The sequence below is a fragment of the Pan paniscus genome, chromosome 7 (assembly GCF_029289425.2).
Source record: "Pan paniscus chromosome 7, NHGRI_mPanPan1-v2.0_pri, whole genome shotgun sequence".
Classification (NCBI taxonomy): Eukaryota; Metazoa; Chordata; class Mammalia; order Primates; family Hominidae; genus Pan; species Pan paniscus.
This window is the reverse complement of record NC_073256.2, coordinates 141,114,445-141,131,819: the sequence shown is the minus strand read 5'-3', so window position 1 is coordinate 141,131,819 and position 17,375 is coordinate 141,114,445. Positions and strand designations below refer to the sequence as shown.

General features: G+C 46.3%; 2 protein-coding genes across 25 annotated transcripts in view; one reads left to right on the top strand and one right to left on the bottom strand.

The window, feature by feature from the left end:
* FAM91A1 (family with sequence similarity 91 member A1) overlaps nt 1-17,375 on the bottom strand; it is a 203,298-nt gene that overhangs the window by 115,945 nt on the left and 69,978 nt on the right. The window lies entirely within an intron of this gene.
* ANXA13 (annexin A13) overlaps nt 1-17,375 on the top strand; it is a 56,978-nt gene that overhangs the window by 38,043 nt on the left and 1,560 nt on the right. For both annotated transcript variants that reach the window (XM_055116935.3, XM_055116934.3), the window contains 7 exons: nt 1,046-1,216; nt 3,903-3,936; nt 4,043-4,122; nt 5,858-5,926; nt 6,339-6,440; nt 10,692-10,767; nt 15,014-15,126. In XM_055116935.3, coding sequence (XP_054972910.2) covers nt 1,046-1,216; nt 3,903-3,936; nt 4,043-4,122; nt 5,858-5,926; nt 6,339-6,440; nt 10,692-10,767; nt 15,014-15,126 — 645 coding nt within the window. The remainder of the gene's footprint in view (nt 1-1,045; nt 1,217-3,902; nt 3,937-4,042; nt 4,123-5,857; nt 5,927-6,338; nt 6,441-10,691; nt 10,768-15,013; nt 15,127-17,375) is intronic.

The window sequence follows — 17,375 nt, the reverse complement described above, 5'->3', positions numbered from 1 at the left end:
GACCATTTCTCCTGTTAAACCACATTGTCAGAGGGAGACAGGGAGAAGGTAGTTAGTTTTCTTGTGAAAAGAGGGTGCTCAAGGAAAAGAGGAAGACAGGTGCTTGTCAGAATAGATGGCAGGCTGGGGTCGTGGTGGCTCACGCCTATAATCCCAGCACTTTGGGAGGCTGAGGTGGAGGATCGCTTGAGCCTAGGAGTTTGAGATTAGCCTGGACAACATGGCAAAACCCCATCTCTACACAAAAAAATTTAAAAATTAGCCGAGCATGGCAGTGTGTACCTGTAGTCTCAGCTACTTGGGAGGCTGAGATGGGAGGATCATCTGAGCCCAGGAGGTCGAGGCTGCAGTGAGCCATGATTGCACCACTGCACTCCAGCCTGGGTGACAAAGTCACCCTGTCTCAAACAAAGAAAAAAACAGATGCCAGTAAGAATTCCATGTACTTCCCCTTCTACATACCTGCATTCTTCTTCACCTGTGTCCCTTCCAGGATTTAGCGAGATAACGGAAGTGACGGTACAGGCCGTCATTCTTCCCATGACAATCCTCTTTATTCCTGTTGTCCTCTGCAGTTGCTAATAGTGCCCCCTTTCACACTGAAAGGCATCCCAATTTGGATGACAAATTCTCCGGTCCTAGAGATAATAGCCCTGTATTTCAGCCCTTCCTAGCTGAATATTTGGGGAAAATTCTTCATCTTATCAGGTTCAACAGATCTTGAGGATTTTTTCAGCGATCTTGAAGACTGGCTGAAAAAGCTCTCTGAGCTCTCAAATGTTCCACAGATACTGTTGTTATTGTGATTCATCGGTGAGGTCTCCAGCCCTGAGCAGGGAGCTCCTCTCTGCCTCTCTGCCAGCCCTGGGGAAATGTGGATGGGCAGCTGAGAGCAGGTTGCATGTTCTCAGCAGGTTGCAGGTTGGCAGAATTCATGTCCACAGCACCTTTCTTGTCAACTATGAGCACTTGCAATAGTGCAAGCAGACACCTGCCCCTCTCCTCCTGGGCCATTCCCAGCACGTCTCTCACTGTCTTCTGGTAGGAGCTGGAGGAAGTACTCAAGAGTGAGCTGAGTGGAAACTTCGAGAAGATAGCGTTGGCCCTTCTGGACCGTCCCAGCGAGTACGCCGCCCGGCAGCTGCAGAAGGCTATGAAGGGTCTGGGCACAGATGAGTCCGTCCTCATTGAGGTCCTGTGCACGAGGACCAATAAGGTCAGTCCCAGCTGAGCCCGCAAGGGAGCATCACACACCCAGTAGAGATGGTTGCAGCCCCCCAGAAGGGACCCTACTTCCCAGCATTCTATCCATGGACTGAGCAGGTGTCTGGGGAGACATATGTGTGCTTGGTCCATGTGGGAGGACATCTCTTCCAGTCTTCCAGAGGTCAGTCTTGGTGTTGCTGCCACTTAACAGAATCGATCTTTTCAGAAGAGCTGTGTCCAGCGAGCTTCTGCTTTTCTAAACTGATGCTTTTATAAGCAGGAGGCACAATTCTACTTTCCCCCACCCAGCCTGACTTTGCGGCTCTTCTGACATGAAAAATCAACAAGCAGCCCAAGTATGTCTGTGCCACTGCCTGGGCTATGGCGGTCAGCTAGCATAGGGTACAAAAGAGGCTATAATGAGGAAGAGAGGTGAGTGGTGCTGGGGGATGCCAGTGAACACCCCAGTGGCTGCCAGTACTACCCTGAAGGGTTGTGTGAACTTCTGTCATCAGACAGAGGGATGTCCCTTGGCACATGCCACCTTTGCGGGGGCTGAAGAGAGCATTTGTTGAGGCCCCATGGAGAACTATTTGTCTCTGGCTCCAGAAGCCAGGAGAACCAAGGGACTCATCAAGTCAAGAGGGTCCACAAATAATTCACAGGAGAGACCCCTCCCTCTTCAGCAACCACACATGACAGCAGAATGGGGCAGCCCAGCAAGGAAAATGCCAGAAGAGCCCAACATTCTTGAGGCCTCTCAGCAGGAAATAGAAGCAGAGGTTGGAGCAGACAGCAGGCAAAATGCAAACAGTGCCCTGACACAAAAATGCCTGGAGAAGGCCTGGGTGCTGGGCCACGTTCACGCTGCTCAGCCTCTTTTCCTGAAGTGCCGCCAGGGTCCAGGCTACAGCTGCAAACCTTTTCCAGAGCATCCTCGGACTTCTTTACTCTCCACAAGATAATAAAAATCCTCCATTTCAAGGAGTCTCAGGTTGGGATGATGCTTCGGAGGAGGGTTAGCACAGGCCCCCCGGGAGTGTGAGTTGAGGCCAAGAGGCACACAACTTCCCCCACTCAGCATCCACCCTTCTCAGAAGCACCAAGGTCCCAGCAGGGAGGCAGCCAACGCCAGGGCGGTCAGCACCTGCCTTTGTGAAAAGGTTAATTTTAATCATATTTTTCAGGCCAGGTACAGTGGTTCATGCCTGTAATCTTAGCACTTTGGGAGACCAAAGCAGGAGGATCACTTGAGGTCAGACGGAGTTTGAGACCAGCCTGGCTAACATGATGAAACCCCGTCTCTACTAAAAATACAAAAATTAGCCAGGTGTGGCGCCATGCATCTGTAATCCCAGCTACTTGAGAGGCTGAGGCAGGAGGATCGCTTGAACCCGGGAGGCAGAGGTTGCAGTGAGCCAAGATTGTGCCACTGCACTCCAGCCTGAGCGACAGAGCGAGACTTCGTCTCAAAAAATATATTCATATATATTTTTCTAATCTCATGTGATCATAGCTTTTTCTCCCTCAGCCTAGTTTCTTTAAGTTCCTGGCTTCAACCAATAAGCAAGTCCTCTCTATCAATCAAATAGATCTGATGGGATGAGAAGAAAAACCTGCAGAGAGTGGGTGCCAGGTTCAGGCAGATCCTGGTCGCGGGTTGGAAGGAGAAAAGGGAGGGAGCTGCACAAACACAAGTGATCAGCCTCCCCCAGCACCTGGCCTGCCCTTCCCTCCCACCCAGGAGCGCAGCAGTGAGGCTCCCCACCGCTTTCTCCCCATCACCACCTTCTCCCAGTCACCACCTACTGACTTTCATTTTAACCAGCTTGGTGGTGGGGGGCGGGGGGAGCAGGAAGCCTGCTCTTACAAGCTGCTGGTTCAAGTGTAAACTGAGGCAGCTCCTGAGGTGCACCCCTTGGCACCAGACATTGAAATATAAAGCAGTTTCTCCAAGAACACACCCTCAAGAGAAACTAGCACTCCTGCACGCAGCCAGTCTGTTACTGAACGAAGCCTTGTTTGAAGGAGAGAAAACTTGGAAACGACCTAAGCCTCCATCAATAGGAGGTTGGCTAAGTAAACTGTAGCTTATTGTAGTATGGAATATTTTGTGTCCCTTTAAAAAACTCTAGGTGACTATCCATGTACAAGCATAGCTGGATCTCCGGGATATTATTATTGAGAGAAAAACTAAGTCAAGGAATGATAGGTACAGTATTCCACCTGCTAAACACATGACACCTATACAATTCTGTTTTCAGTAGCACATATATATACAAATGCAAAAAAAGAAATCTGTGTATCTTTCTGATACACACTGAACTTCTAACATGGGTTACCTGAGTGGGGAAGAGAAGTGAGACCAGGCGAGGAGGTGGTGAAAGAAGGTGTTAGCCTAGCTGTAAACTTCTCACATTTAAAGAAAGAGAATGCATGCATTTGTCACTTGTGTGTTAGAGATGTTTGCAGAGGTGGGCGGAGTGGGGGGAGGGGTGGAAGGGCCCTTCACATCTCCAGGGACTCGCTCCAGGCGTGTGCCCTGGACCTATAGGGATGACCATCTTAAGAGGAAGTCTTGAAGGCACTTTGTGTCCAGACATGGTCTCCCGCCTCTTCTCTCTGTATGTCTCTGTGTCTCTTATTGATTAATCCCTCCTTGGAGTATTGATTTTTTTGTAAATTACCTTCCCTAGGAAATCATCGCCATTAAAGAGGCCTACCAAAGGCGTAAGTGACTTTTCATTCTGGCTTTGGATAAAGTATGTTTCTTTCAAAACACCTCTGGGAAACTAAATCATCTGCTTTCTTCCCTCCTTGTTTACTTCCTTCAAAGTATTTGATAGGAGCCTCGAATCAGATGTCAAAGGTGATACAAGTGGAAACCTAAAAAAAATCCTGGTGTCCCTGCTGCAGGTAAGAGGAAAGAGGTGTCACCTGTTTTATCATCTTAGGAAAAATCCTTGGCAACATGGCACCATGATGAAAAAGGGTAACGTAGATAAACATTTCTTCCTTATATTAAAAATATTATCGAGGGATTATCAACCCATGCTCCATCAGCCCAGCTCTGGTGAAATTATATTCAATTGGAATTACTTCCATATAAACAATCTGCCTAGTCATTTGCAGTTTACAATCACTTTTTGTAAATGAGTCGGCTCATTAAGCATCATTTTGTCATTTTGCCAATGAGGAAATGTAGGCCATGAGAGGGTGGGTAACCTGCCCAGGTTCATGCAGCCAGTAAGAGACAGCCCAGAAGCAAGAACCAGACTATCTGACCCCAAGCAGGGCCGCTTCTACAACACAACTCTACAATTACTTCCAGGATTCACTGGATCCTGGGCCTGTAAGGACTACAACAAGAAACTCAGCCAGGACATCAGGGCTTTCAGAATTGGCCCTGCTGGGACACAGCCCCCCGAGACCTCTAGACAGACACATCTGTATTCTCATGGACACACTCATCTTTACGAGCTCTGTGCATTTTCTCTGTTTTGTTTCTCCCAATGGGATACACTGACAGCAGAGAACAGAAGAGAGAGGCTTCCACTGCAGCAGGAAGAGTGTTTAAGTTTTCTCTTGCTGTATAACAAATCGCCACAAACTTAGCACCTCAGAACAACATAGATCTATCATCTCACAGTTTCCATGGGTCAGGAGTCCAAGTAGTATCTTGGAGATCCAGCTGAGTAATATTTGGGTTCGCTGAGTCCTTTGGTCAGGTTCTCAACAGGCTGAAATCAAGGTGTCGGCCAGGGCTGCCATCTCATCTGAGGCTCAGAGTCTTCTTCCAAGCTCATTAATTGTTGGCAGAATTCATTTCCTTATGGCTGTGTTTGATGTCCCCATTTTCTTGCTGTTGACCAGAAGCTACTATCAGCTCCTAGAGACCGCCAGCAGCTCCCTTCCACACAGTCCCCCAAGGCAGTGCACCACATGGCTGTTTGGTTTCTTCCAGTCCGGCAGCAGCTCATCTCTCTGACTTCTTCCATCTCTGACCTTTTAAGAAGAGCTCATTCATTTGGGTCAGGCCGGCCAAGGATAATCTCCCTTTTGGTGGACTCAGCTGATTGGAGACCTGAATTGTATCAGCAAAATTCCCCTTTGCCATTGAATATAACGCAATCACAGGAGTGGCATCTCCTCACATTCATAGCTCTCACCCACACTCAAGGGAAGGGGATTATACAAGGATGTGGACCATTGGGTCATCTTAGAATTCTGCCCACCACAAAGGGCTCAAGTTAGACTTCCATGACCAGCTCTCAGGGTTTTTTAGGACTGAGACCTTGAGTGGTGAAATCTGATATTTTGAAACAAAGAGGGGACTCATTCTAGGGAAAACCAGAGATCGCACTCAGTCTGCTCAGAGGTCAGTGGGGTTTGTGGGTGACTCTGGTTTCTACAAAAAAAAAAAAAAAAAAAAAAAAAAAGGCAAAACCAAGCGTTGCCACAGAAGCTACTCTGTTTATCCATTGTGCCCAAAAGATGGCAGCAAAGAGCAGGTGTTACCTCCTTGCCAGGCTGAACTGAGCTGAGCTGAGAAAGAATTCACCTCTTTCTCCAGGACTTTGTTTTTTTTGTTAGTTTGTTTTCTGTGGTCAAGCAGGAATGCAAGTTAATAACAATGTGTCAATTTTTCTAGGCTAATCGCAATGAAGGAGATGACGTGGACAAAGATCTAGCTGGTCAGGATGCCAAAGATCTGTATGATGTATGTGTGCAGACGTGCCAGTCTCTGCAAATTCTTTTTTAAAATTTATTAGCATTATTTTCAACAAATGTTTATTTCATGCAAAGAGGAGTTACTTGGGAAATAAGAAACAAAGATATGCTTAGATCTTTCTAGATCATATATATAGTCTCCATGAATCTAAATGAATGGTTCCTATTCTTATACTCTGGGGTTGACCACATCAGATCTGTTTTGGAACAAAGAATGGTATAAACAATATAAATAAGTATGTGAAATACATTTGTGGGTTAGAAGCTGAAAGTGCTTAGTCCATTTGACTTCTATTCAATGCATAGTTTATAATTTCCTGTCAGTGAGGCCTAGTCACAGCACTGCATAATCAGTCTTTTCACAAAAGCCTTTTTCAAAGTGTTTGTATTTGACCCTTGAGGCAGGGGAAGGCCGCTGGGGCACTGATGAGCTTGCGTTCAATGAAGTCCTGGCCAAGAGGAGCTACAAGCAGTTACGAGCCACCTTTCAAGCCTATCAAATTGTAAGTCATAAAGTATTGGGGCAAAAGAGTTCACTCTGAAAGTGTCTTATTTCCAAAAGAAGCCAAGATCTGCAATAAGGAATTGGGGATCCTTTACAACAGTGGTTCTCAATTGGAGGCGATTTTCCTACCTAGGGAATATTTGATAATGTCTAGAATTATTTGGAGTTGTCACAGCTGGGGGTGGTGGCCCTGGCATCTAGTGAACAGAGGCCCAGGATGCTGCTAAACAGCCTGCAGTGCACAGGAAAGCCCACCACCTGTCCAGACCAAGAATCGTCCAGACCCAGATGCAGTACCCAGGCTGGAAACCGGCTTCACAACAGACGCCAGGGAAGCAAGTGTCCCATTCAGGGGAGAAGCTCTAGAGTCCAAGAGCCCAGGTGCAAATCCTGGGTCTACCACTGGCAAGTGACCAAATCTCTCCAGCCTGTTTGTAGAACAGGAACCGTGAACATCATCTTCACACCCTCAGAGTGATTTTAAGGTTAAATAAGATAAAGACTCAGAACAGTTGAGCTGGCATGTGGCAAGCATACTAATGTTTGCTACTATTACTCCAGTTTACAGTTGGCTAACAGTGCCCACCATTCTCAAGACAGATATGAAGTACCTCAAAGATAGGCTCCTGAAAAGATGCACATAAATTATATTTTAATCCCAGGATAAATTTAAGCCCACAAGGCGAGTTAGTTATTTCAAGGCCCTTAGCAGTAAGTCCTTCCCTGAAAAGCAGTCTTTACTTGCAAAACGCCTGGAGTGGAATATCAGATTTTTTTTTGGCATCCTATTTTATATGTGTAGAGCGCTTTTACCTGCTCAAAGCACTTCTATGTTCTGTGTCTCATTCAGTTTCATAACAACAGCATAACTACAATGTAGGCCGAACAACTATTGTGACCCACAACTGCTGGACAAGGAAAGTCTGTTGAGTGAGGAACCATCTGTAACTTATCAGGACCACACAGCAAGTCGGTAGCAGAGAGTGGATGAGAACTCCAAGACTCCCCGGCCTGAGCTCCTACCTCAGCTGAAGCTGGCCACTCCTCACTCCAAATAGCATTTCCTATGTGTTGCCAGCAGATAAAAAGACAATAAAGCTTTGGAATTTTATCATGACTGTATATAAGCCTTTAGGGCCTGCTCCTTTCAAATCGTGCCCAGAGTCATGATCAAAGACAGCTGACCCTGCACTCCCCCGGTCTCTTGTTCCTGGAGCTGCGTAGCCTCTGAGCTGGAGGACTTCTCTATGACTGAGATCCTCCTCCCACACTACAGAGCCCACAGATGGAGTTTCTGGGTACGTGTGTGTGTGTGTATGAACTGACTACCTGAAAGTACACTCTCCAGGCTAATATCTCAAAAGTTGATCCTGAAACAGCACCATCAGCATCACTTGAGAATTTGTTTAAATTGAGAATTCTCAGTCCCCACCAGACCTACTGAATCAGATTCCCCGGGGCTAGGGCCTGACCATCTGTGTTAGAGCAGGTGTTCCAGGTGATTTTAATGTATATTACAGTTTAAGAAGTCCGCTTTAGGCTACAGCTGTATGTCCTTGTGCAAGTTATTAAGGGTTCTGTGCCTCGGTTTCCCAAACTGTAAAATAGGGATAATAGTACCTACTTCATAGGGTTAATAAGGATTAAATGAGTTAACAGAAATAAGCAGTTAGTCCCTGGCATGCAGTAGGCATTCAGTGAACATTAGCAATTGTCAGGCATCTCCCTGGGTGAACAGACAGTGCCAAAAATCAGGGCTAAAGCTTATATGTACAATAAGGTAATCTATGGATTTGACGATTCTTTACATGAAACCAGCTCTAAAATGCTATCTATTCATCCATTTCAAAAGCCTTGCTCAAGTGTCATTCTTGATATTTATTGCTGATGTTTTTAGAGTTCAGCCTGCTCTTAGACACTGGTTCTATGATTTTTCTGATGGCTTCTGACCAAAAGCACAGAGATGCTAGTCTGAGATCACTGGAGTTTCTTATGTGGCATGAGTCGTCCTGGCTTAGGGTTGAATTTTAATTTTCAGCACAGAAACTCAGGGTTTTGCCATTTATTTATGCTCTAAGCCTGAGTCTTAACTTCTGACACTCCCAGCAATCCCAGGCCACGCAACAGTTTCCCAAACTTCTGCATCATGCAGGATTATTACAGTCCCCAATATTACCAAATATGAAAGACTTATATAGCTATAAAACCAAAGTAAAGTCCCCAAACAGGGCTCAGCATAAACAGTAGATATGCATACCCATAGCCCACTTTGCTGCCACCTCACTGCGTGCCTCACCCTTTGCCCCTCCCCTGTACATGTTCTTCATTCCACGCCAGAGGCTTCACCCTCTAACTGCTATAGTCAGTGCCAGAGCACAGAGGGCTCTGCTGTCAGCGTGCCGTCCATTTGGGGAAACCGATTTTCAAAGAAAGAAATGTCTCCCCTGCTCCTCTAATAACCTCCCTGCAGGCATTGCTGCCTGTTTAACGAGAGTCTTAGAGACTTGTTTGGAATCTACCCTTATAATGTGTTTTTCTACTGAGATCAGAAAATCTGTTTCTGTACAAAGAGCCCCCAAGAATCATGTTGCAGTAACTGAAGTGAGAAGTATCCAAAATACAGTCCCAACAGCTTGGGCCAGACCATTGTTTCAGATTGTGTCCCACGGAGATGCCTCAGCAGCTACCAGGAGTAGGGTGGGGCAGGAAGCAGACAGGGCAGTACCTTCTTGTTGCAGTGTGTGAATAGCGCCTCCTGGAGTTGTGCAAGGAAAAAACCTGAGAGGGCAAAAACACGGTATAGATGCCAATGGCAAGGGAAAGGAGCCCACCTCCCGCCTCCCAGTACAGATCTGCTTTCTGCTTTCATCTGTTTTGTAGGCTGAGATTCTACAGAAAATTTAAAATCCCTGATCTAGCCTGGTATTAACAATAGAAATGGAAAATGGTTTAATGTGAGGATTTTTTAAAGTAAACAAGACCTGTGTGAACAAAATGTTCTCTTGAAGTATGATCTCAGTCTACAGAACAAGAACCTTGTTTCTGGGAAAGGGATACCAATCCCTTCCAAAATAATGACTCCTACATCAAACCCAAAAAAGACTGGGGGCAGCTAAGGAAGGGACAGTTCCCCCACTCTTCTAATCTGGTTTTTATTGCCACACACCAAGGCCTCCAGATACGCAAACAATGACTAGGAGATCAAGCAACAGGGCTTCATTAAATCTGGACACAGTTCCTCCCCCGACATATATTGTGCTTACATCACTAAGAACATTTTGTTTACCTGTGTTTTCAAAATAAACCACATAAACTCCACTGGTGCATACTCAAAGTCCCCAATTATTTATAGAATCAATTGTGTCATATCCTCAAAAGATAATTTCTAAGAAAGAAATTTCAGTGTTTCTAATGCTTAATTGCATTTCTCCAAACCCAGCAAAGCATTCTCCTTTCTCTTTATGTGCCTGCCCTGAGCTTGGCCCGGGCAGTATTTGTGTTAAGGATAGTCACAATTTACTCTGAACTTCAGCTTCTGTAAATATTTAGAAAGAAACCTAATGTGTAATGCTGCCCAGAGCAATATGTGAGCCAGTGGTGAATATAGGATTATTTGGAATCACCCCAGAGTGAAGACAAGTGGCATTTTGATGTGGTCAGCACCCCCGGCTCCCAGCCCTTGCAGACCCACCCTCTCAGGAGCTTTAGATCAAGTTGTTATCATGAACTTCACCATGCCTACTTATTTCACTCAAACTGTGACTAAGTCCCTGGTCCCAAGACAAGGGAGAGGATGGAGGTGCATGTCAGATGATCATAACCACAGCCTCCTGGGAAATTGAAACTGGAAAGGGTGAAGAACACATGGGAACTAAACTACACATCAATGTTAAAAAAAATCTATGATTATAGTATACATTATATATTAATTATATATTATAATATATATTATATATTAATTGTTTCTCCACTCCCAAATTTTACAGATGAGGAAATTGAGGTTGAGGGAGTGGCACTAAGGTCAAATCCATTAGGAGTCAAATCTAGACTGACTCCTCAGCAACGAGAGCCCTCTCTCGAATGGGTGGCAAACACCCCAATCCTACAAGGCAAGAGTCAGGCTAGGAGTTCCCTGAAGCCACAGGACTAAATCTAGTAAACTTTAGTGCTTTTTGTAGAGGAACAACCCCAAGAGTCCTAAGGTCAAAGGCAAACCTGGAATAACAGTTGATTTTGGTTTTCGCTGCAGCTCATTGGCAAAGACATAGAAGAAGCCATTGAGGAAGAAACATCAGGCGACTTGCAGAAGGCCTATTTAACTCTCGGTAAAGTAAAGTTGGGAGAGCTCCTGTCTTAGGTTGGGCTGCCTGGAACCAGACTCAGACAGAGGTTTGTGTGTAGGAAGATTTGAGGGAATAGCTTTTGGGGGTCAACACGTCTAAGCAGCACTGAGCAAGAGAGATAGTGACTGTGATGCAGTTGCAACAGGGGCATTGCTGATCCCACAGGAAGCTTGGAAGCTGAGATGTCCAAGGTGGAGCAAGGGGGCCAGGCTTTTGCACCCCACATCAAACAGTCATGTAACACTGGCTGTACCAGGGGAGCAGTGCAACTTTGGGCAAGCCAGCTCTCTCCCTTGGAGGGAAATTCCTGGGGAGGGACTCAGCTGTGAATGACTGCCTCGATCCTGAATAGGGCATCTGAGTGGCACACCACAGCATCCATTGCAGTCCTGCTGTATTAGTCCGTTTTCATGCTGCTGATAAAGACATAGCCAAGATGGGGTAATTTATAAAGAAAAAGATGCTTAATGGACTCACAGTTCCACGTGCCTGGGGAGGCCTCACAATCATGGCTGAAGACGGAAGGCACAGCTTACATGGTGGCAGACAAGGGAGAATAAGACCCAAGCAAAAGAGGAAACCCCTTATAAAATCATCAAATCTCGTGAAACTTATTCACTACCATGAGAACCATATGAGAGGAAACCACTCCCATGATTGAATTATCTCCCACTGGGTCCCTCCCACAACATGTGGGAATTGTGGGAGCTATAATTCAAGATGAGATTTGGGTGGGGACACAGCCACACCATATCACCCACTAACACCATGGGTCCCTGAGGGCACCTGTCAACAACCTAGACTGTTATCCAGTTTCAGGCAGCCTGATAGCTCACAGGTTTCCTTTTCCATTTGGTTCCTTTCAATGTTTTCAAAGAATGAAGTTTGTTTGGAAAGAGAGGGGAGGGAGATCAGATCCTGATTGTGCCAACCAAACCCCAGGACCTCCTCTCCAGGTGTTGCCCAAAGGCAGGAAATAGCAGAGAGATGGGCATGGAGCTGTGTCTGACAGGCTCCTTCTTTCTTTCTGCAAGCCCTGGAATGAAGGCATTGTCCATTGTCCACAGTCCTGTGGTGAGGAATCCAGGGCACCAACCCAAATGGCAGAAGGAATGGAGAGACCTGTTCTCAGAAGAGGAAGAACCAAATAAGCAGCCCTGGAAGTTAAAAAATGTGCTCCAGTTGCCAAACTCTTTTGTTTGGTTTCTTTGGGGTTTTTTTGAACAATGTCAGCAATTGATTTTTTTTAATCCATCCTTATTTTGCATTCAATGAGCAAGACCTCTGCTGTGATATCCGGAGGCCTAAAAATCCCTGGTGTTACTCATGACCCACACTGGATATATACACGAGCCCTGGTATAAGTGACTGTGCTTAGGGCCTTAAGCCATTTATGCTGGAGGTTGCAATTTTTTGAATTGCAGACATGTGTGAAAAATTCAGACCTTGGCGATGACCTTGAGCAGTAGGATATAAATAACTCCTACAAGCTTAACATTCCAATAATGGAACACTAGGCATAATTAAGAAGAGTCTTGAGTAGATAATAGGATCTACTCACGGCCTGGTTCTGAGGCTGTACGTCCTTGCTTGCTATACTTGCAGTGTGAGAATCAGGAAAACACCAGAGTGCAGTCAGAAGATGGTATTACAACTATTCAATGATTTAACATTTATTCAGCACCTGCCTGGGCCCAGGGTTTGTGCTGGGTGTGGGAAAAGGAGGTAAATAAGGCCAGTTCTTGCTCTTAAGGAGCCTAAAGCTCATGGTGGATTTTAAGCTGGTGGGTACAAATCAACAGATTAGGCTAAAGATAAAGATAAAAAAACAAAGAGCAAAGATGGTACAGATGACAGAAAAGCCAAGTCCCTGGGGTTGAGGACCACACAGTCTAAGAGAGAGCTGTACTCCAGTGGTAGTGAAAAAAAAGTGATTAGAAAAGACCTTCAGAATAAGCCACACAAATAACAGAATACGGCTTCATGAGGACCACACAGTCTAAGAGAGAGCTGTACTCCAGTGGTAGCGAAAAAAAGTGATTAGAAAAGACCTTGAGAATAAGCCACACAAATAACAGAATACGGCTTCATGACTATTTTCTAGACGCTTCCCACCCCGCTCCCACCTAACTTATAGCGATGCCAGTTTATGACTAACATCTAGGAGCAGGGGGTGAGGTCAAATGGCTCCCACCACATCCAGCCTCTGGAGCAGCATTTCTCAAAGTGAGGTCTATGGACCCCCTACCTTGGAATCACCTGTTACAATGCAGGTTCCTGGGCCCCACTCCAGGTTCCCACTGAGAACCTCCAGGAAGGGAGCCTGGGAAGCCACACTTTTACAAACTGTCCAAGTGACTGGGTTATACTCACTGAAGTTCAGGAACTCACTCTGAAGGCAAAGGGGAGCAAGATATAGAGCACCAGGCTGGCTGCCCTTCCTGCCATTTGCTGTGAAGAGGTTTTTTTCTTTCTTTCTTTTTTTTTTTTTAAGACACAGTTTCACTCTGTCACCCAGGTTAGAGTGCAGTGGTGCAATCTTGGCTTACTGCAACCTCTGCCTCCCGGGTTCAAGTGGTTCTCATGCCTCAGCTTCTCAAGTAACTGGGATTACCAAGCCTGGCTAATTTTTATGTTATTAGTAGAGACGGAGTTTCACCATGTTGGCCAGGCTGGTCTCGAACTCCTGACTTCAAATGATCCACCCACCTTGGCCTCCCAAAGCGCTGGGATTACAGGTGTGAGCCACCATGCCTGGCTGCAGTGAATAATTTTATTCCACATCTTCTTTGGCTATCCCTGCCCAGCCTTTTGAGAGATTCCTGCTGCTGCTAACAACAGAGGTTGTTCCCCAAGCATAGATTATAGACAGGAGAAATGTTGAGAGTTTTCTTCCTGAAATATCATGTAGAAGGAATGTCAAGGGAGAAGACCCCTGTGCAGGAGTGGAACACAGTGACTTCAGGCAGACAATGATCCCCACATCAAGCCGCGCTGTATGGAAGAGGATTTTCAGGAAAACTTTGTGGTGCTCATTAGCTCAAATTGTCTGGGGATCACAGTAAGTCTTGAATATGCTACTCCCCAGAATAGCGTGCAAGTTTCCCCTGAACCACCAATCCAGCAGCTTTTGGGTTGTTCTCAGGAGAAAGAGGCCAGACATCGTTTCTTTTCCAGTGCGATTTTCTTTTCCACTGAAACTGTGACAGCTGCCACATGGCCTGTGAAAGGCGGCTGGTCCCCAAACTAGACTCTCCTTCCCGAACTCTGCTCCTCTCCCCTGCTTATAAGCATCAATCACACATACAGTCCCCTAGACAACAACAGCCCCATTATGGGACATAGTAAGATTGCACATTCCACATTTATGCTGAAATAATCACTTACTGTTAATCACTAACATCATCAAGTGTTCTAGAGAAATGTTAACAGCCTAAAGGGCAAATATTTTTTTTTCCTCTAACGTGTTAGCCATGATGGATTCATATGAGCCTGGGAGGAGGGGAAGGAATGATTTATTCCCAGGAGAAGAGATGCACCCTGTCACCTGCTTGATGAATAGAGACCACGCTTCATTAAGCTGTGGATAGATCAAAGCTGGAAGGCAAGGGGAAGCCAGGAAAGAGCAAATAGCAGCATCGTAGGAAAGTGATCTTTAAAAAGGATCAAACATTTCATGAAGTCCACATCCCGGATTGCAAACCAAAAGATCATGGGGAACCTGGAAAAGGTTCAGAGATGAGGCTTACAAAACAACCCCAGTGAGGAAAAACAAAGAGTAGGGAGGTTGTTGAGCATAGGAGAGCAGGCGGCTGTCCAACTGGATACATTGTCAAGATGATGAAGTTTTGTTCCAGAAGGTTGCTGGCCAATCTGTTTCCCTTCAGAACCCTAAGGACAGCACCAGAGATTTCACTCGATAGGGAAAGTTATTTCTGCTGGGAAATAACGAGAATCATGGACGTGGCCGGGAGGGCCCGAAGATGCCACAGCTCTCCTCTAGAGGGTCTTTAGGGGACAGGAGGGGAGCTATGCTTGAAGATTCCAGGTGCTCTGACCAGGGAATCTTCCAAATCTCATTTCGCAACGGTGTCAAGTCAGCTCCTTTCACACCTCTGCCTCACCATCCAGTCAGCTCGAAGGGCAGCCAGGTGACATTTAGGGGGGTCCCAGGGTCATTCCACAAAACGTGAAAGCCTCACATTCTCTTTTCCTTTGTCCTGCCCAGTGAGATGTGCCCAGGATTGTGAGGGCTATTTTGCTGAACGTCTGTACAAGTCGATGAAGGGTGCGGGGACCGATGAGGAGACGTTGATTCGCATAATCGTGACCAGGGCCGAGGTAAGACACACTCCGACTCCAAAGAGGCGGCTGCAACTTCTCTTTTTTCCACCACTGATGTCATCAACAAGTAGTTTCTATTAAGGGCCTATTTACAGAAAAAGTAAAACAGAGACGGCCCCTTGCCTTCCCAGAATTTGCAGAAGACATTGTGCTCTGCTTCAATCTGTTTCTTTTTATAAAAATACAATAATGATCGTTGCTTCTTTTTTTGTCCTCTGTGGCTCTGGAGAGCTCGTGGAGGGGCGCAGAGGCAACCCTGTCGAGCGGTTCTCAGGGGCTGCAGCTATGCATGGCTCCATGTTAAGGAAGACAAAACAAACACACTTGAAAGAGGTCAACCAGCAGCAGGAACAAAAAGAGAATGATTTCTGAATTCCTGAGTGAGGCCTTTCCTTAACTGAACACACTGCAGAAGCAAGCACATCAGCATAAGGCAATGGTTCTCAATCTTTTTAAAAACTATTGCTGTTCTAAGGAACCTTTTTAGACACATGTGTTTCTTCATTGCCATCCCTTCCCCCCAAGAAATGTTAACACCAGAGATAATACTACAAATCTGTTTATATACCATGTGGATATCAGTGCTTTATACATAAAAAAATTAAGGGCTTTTTCACCCCCTAAAAGCCAATTTGTGCTTGCTCTCGGAGAATGTGTGTGTATAAGAAAGAGAAGGGAGAGGAAGAGCCAACGGCTTGGGAGCAGCCGTCAAGATCACAGCTGGTCGGGTGCAATGGCTCATGCCTGTAATCCCAGCACTTTGGGAGGCCGAGGTGGGTGGATCGCCTGAGGTCAGGAGTTCGAGACCGGCCTGGCCAACGTGGTGAAACCCCGTCACTACTAAAAATACAAAAATTAGCTGGGCATGGTGGCACACACTTGTAGTCCCAGCTACTCAGGAGGCTGAGGCATGAGAATTGCTTGAACCCAGAAGGTGGAGGTTGCAGTGAGCCAAGATGGTGCCACTGCACTCCAGTCTGAGTAACAGAGCGAGACTCGGTCTCAAAAAAAAAAAAAAAAAGGTCACAGGTAACACTTTGGGATGTGGGGCCACAGATAGAAGGTGGTACAAAATAAAGGGGAAGTGGCATTTCATCGGCAGCAGGAGAAGCCTTGGGGAATGAAGTGGAACTAAGCACTTGAAAACCACAGACATCTTCCCTCAAAAAAAAAAAAAAAAACAGTTGTTAAATGAAGGGGGAGGTGAAGGGGGAGGGACACCAACCCAAATTCTGATCCATGGCTTCTTAACAAATAATGTTTAACATCTGACACTGTTTTTAAATATAACTTTGCAACAAGACGGTTCTTGCTTTTTTATTTCTATTCCTGGAATTTCTCCTCCCCTCCTTTCTCCTCCTCCACAACTCATCTTTTTCTATTGAAGGCCATGTCTCTCTCTCTCCCCTCTTTCCCTTTGCCAGTCTCTCTGCTCTGCTCCTGCCATGCCTCTGCCTCTCTCCTCCATGGCTCCAAATCCCTCTCCCTCCTTTCTCTCCAGGTCTTCTGCCTTGTCCGTCCCTCTGTCTCTTAGCAACTCGACCTCCAGCCAAAGTCACTGAGAGATGAGAGATCTTGAGGGACTCAAAAGGGACAGGTTGAACACAAAGAAGACCCAGGATTCCAAATGACCCCCAGAGAGACTGGATCCATCCGAAGGGCTTGTGAGGGTTCCGTGATCACTCCGACGTGGCCCACGGAGTGTTTTATTCCAAGAAGCTCTGTCCCATCTCAGAATCAACCACACGTCCTGGGCCATCTCAACATGTGGGCAGTTCCCTCAGAAGGCTTCGGGCCTGGCTAGATATAGTAGTTTGGCCAGATTTCCTAATCTCCCAAAGCCACAGAACAGAGCCCTGTGCACCCCATCCCTACCCACCCTCCACCTTCCTGCCCGTGTCCCAGCACGGGGCAAGGAGCCAAGCAGCGGAGCAGGGGGACACACAGGCTGGGGGAGAGACAGACTCCACCTGTCTCCTGTAGTGTCTGCCACCTGCTCCGCATCCACTGCAAACTCTCCCTCACTCCCCCACATACTCCCATCCTGATCATTTCTCTCACTGTCTCAGCTCAGCCCTGTCACTGGGGCAAGAGAAGAAAGAATCAGATCCCTGAGCCACACTTTTTGGGTCTGGGGTACAAGGTAGGGACTAAGCCAAAAAAGAAAAGAACAGAAAGACTCCTGGTTAAAAAGAGTTCTCTGCTTCTTTTATGAGATCCATTATGTGCCACCTGGAATTACATCT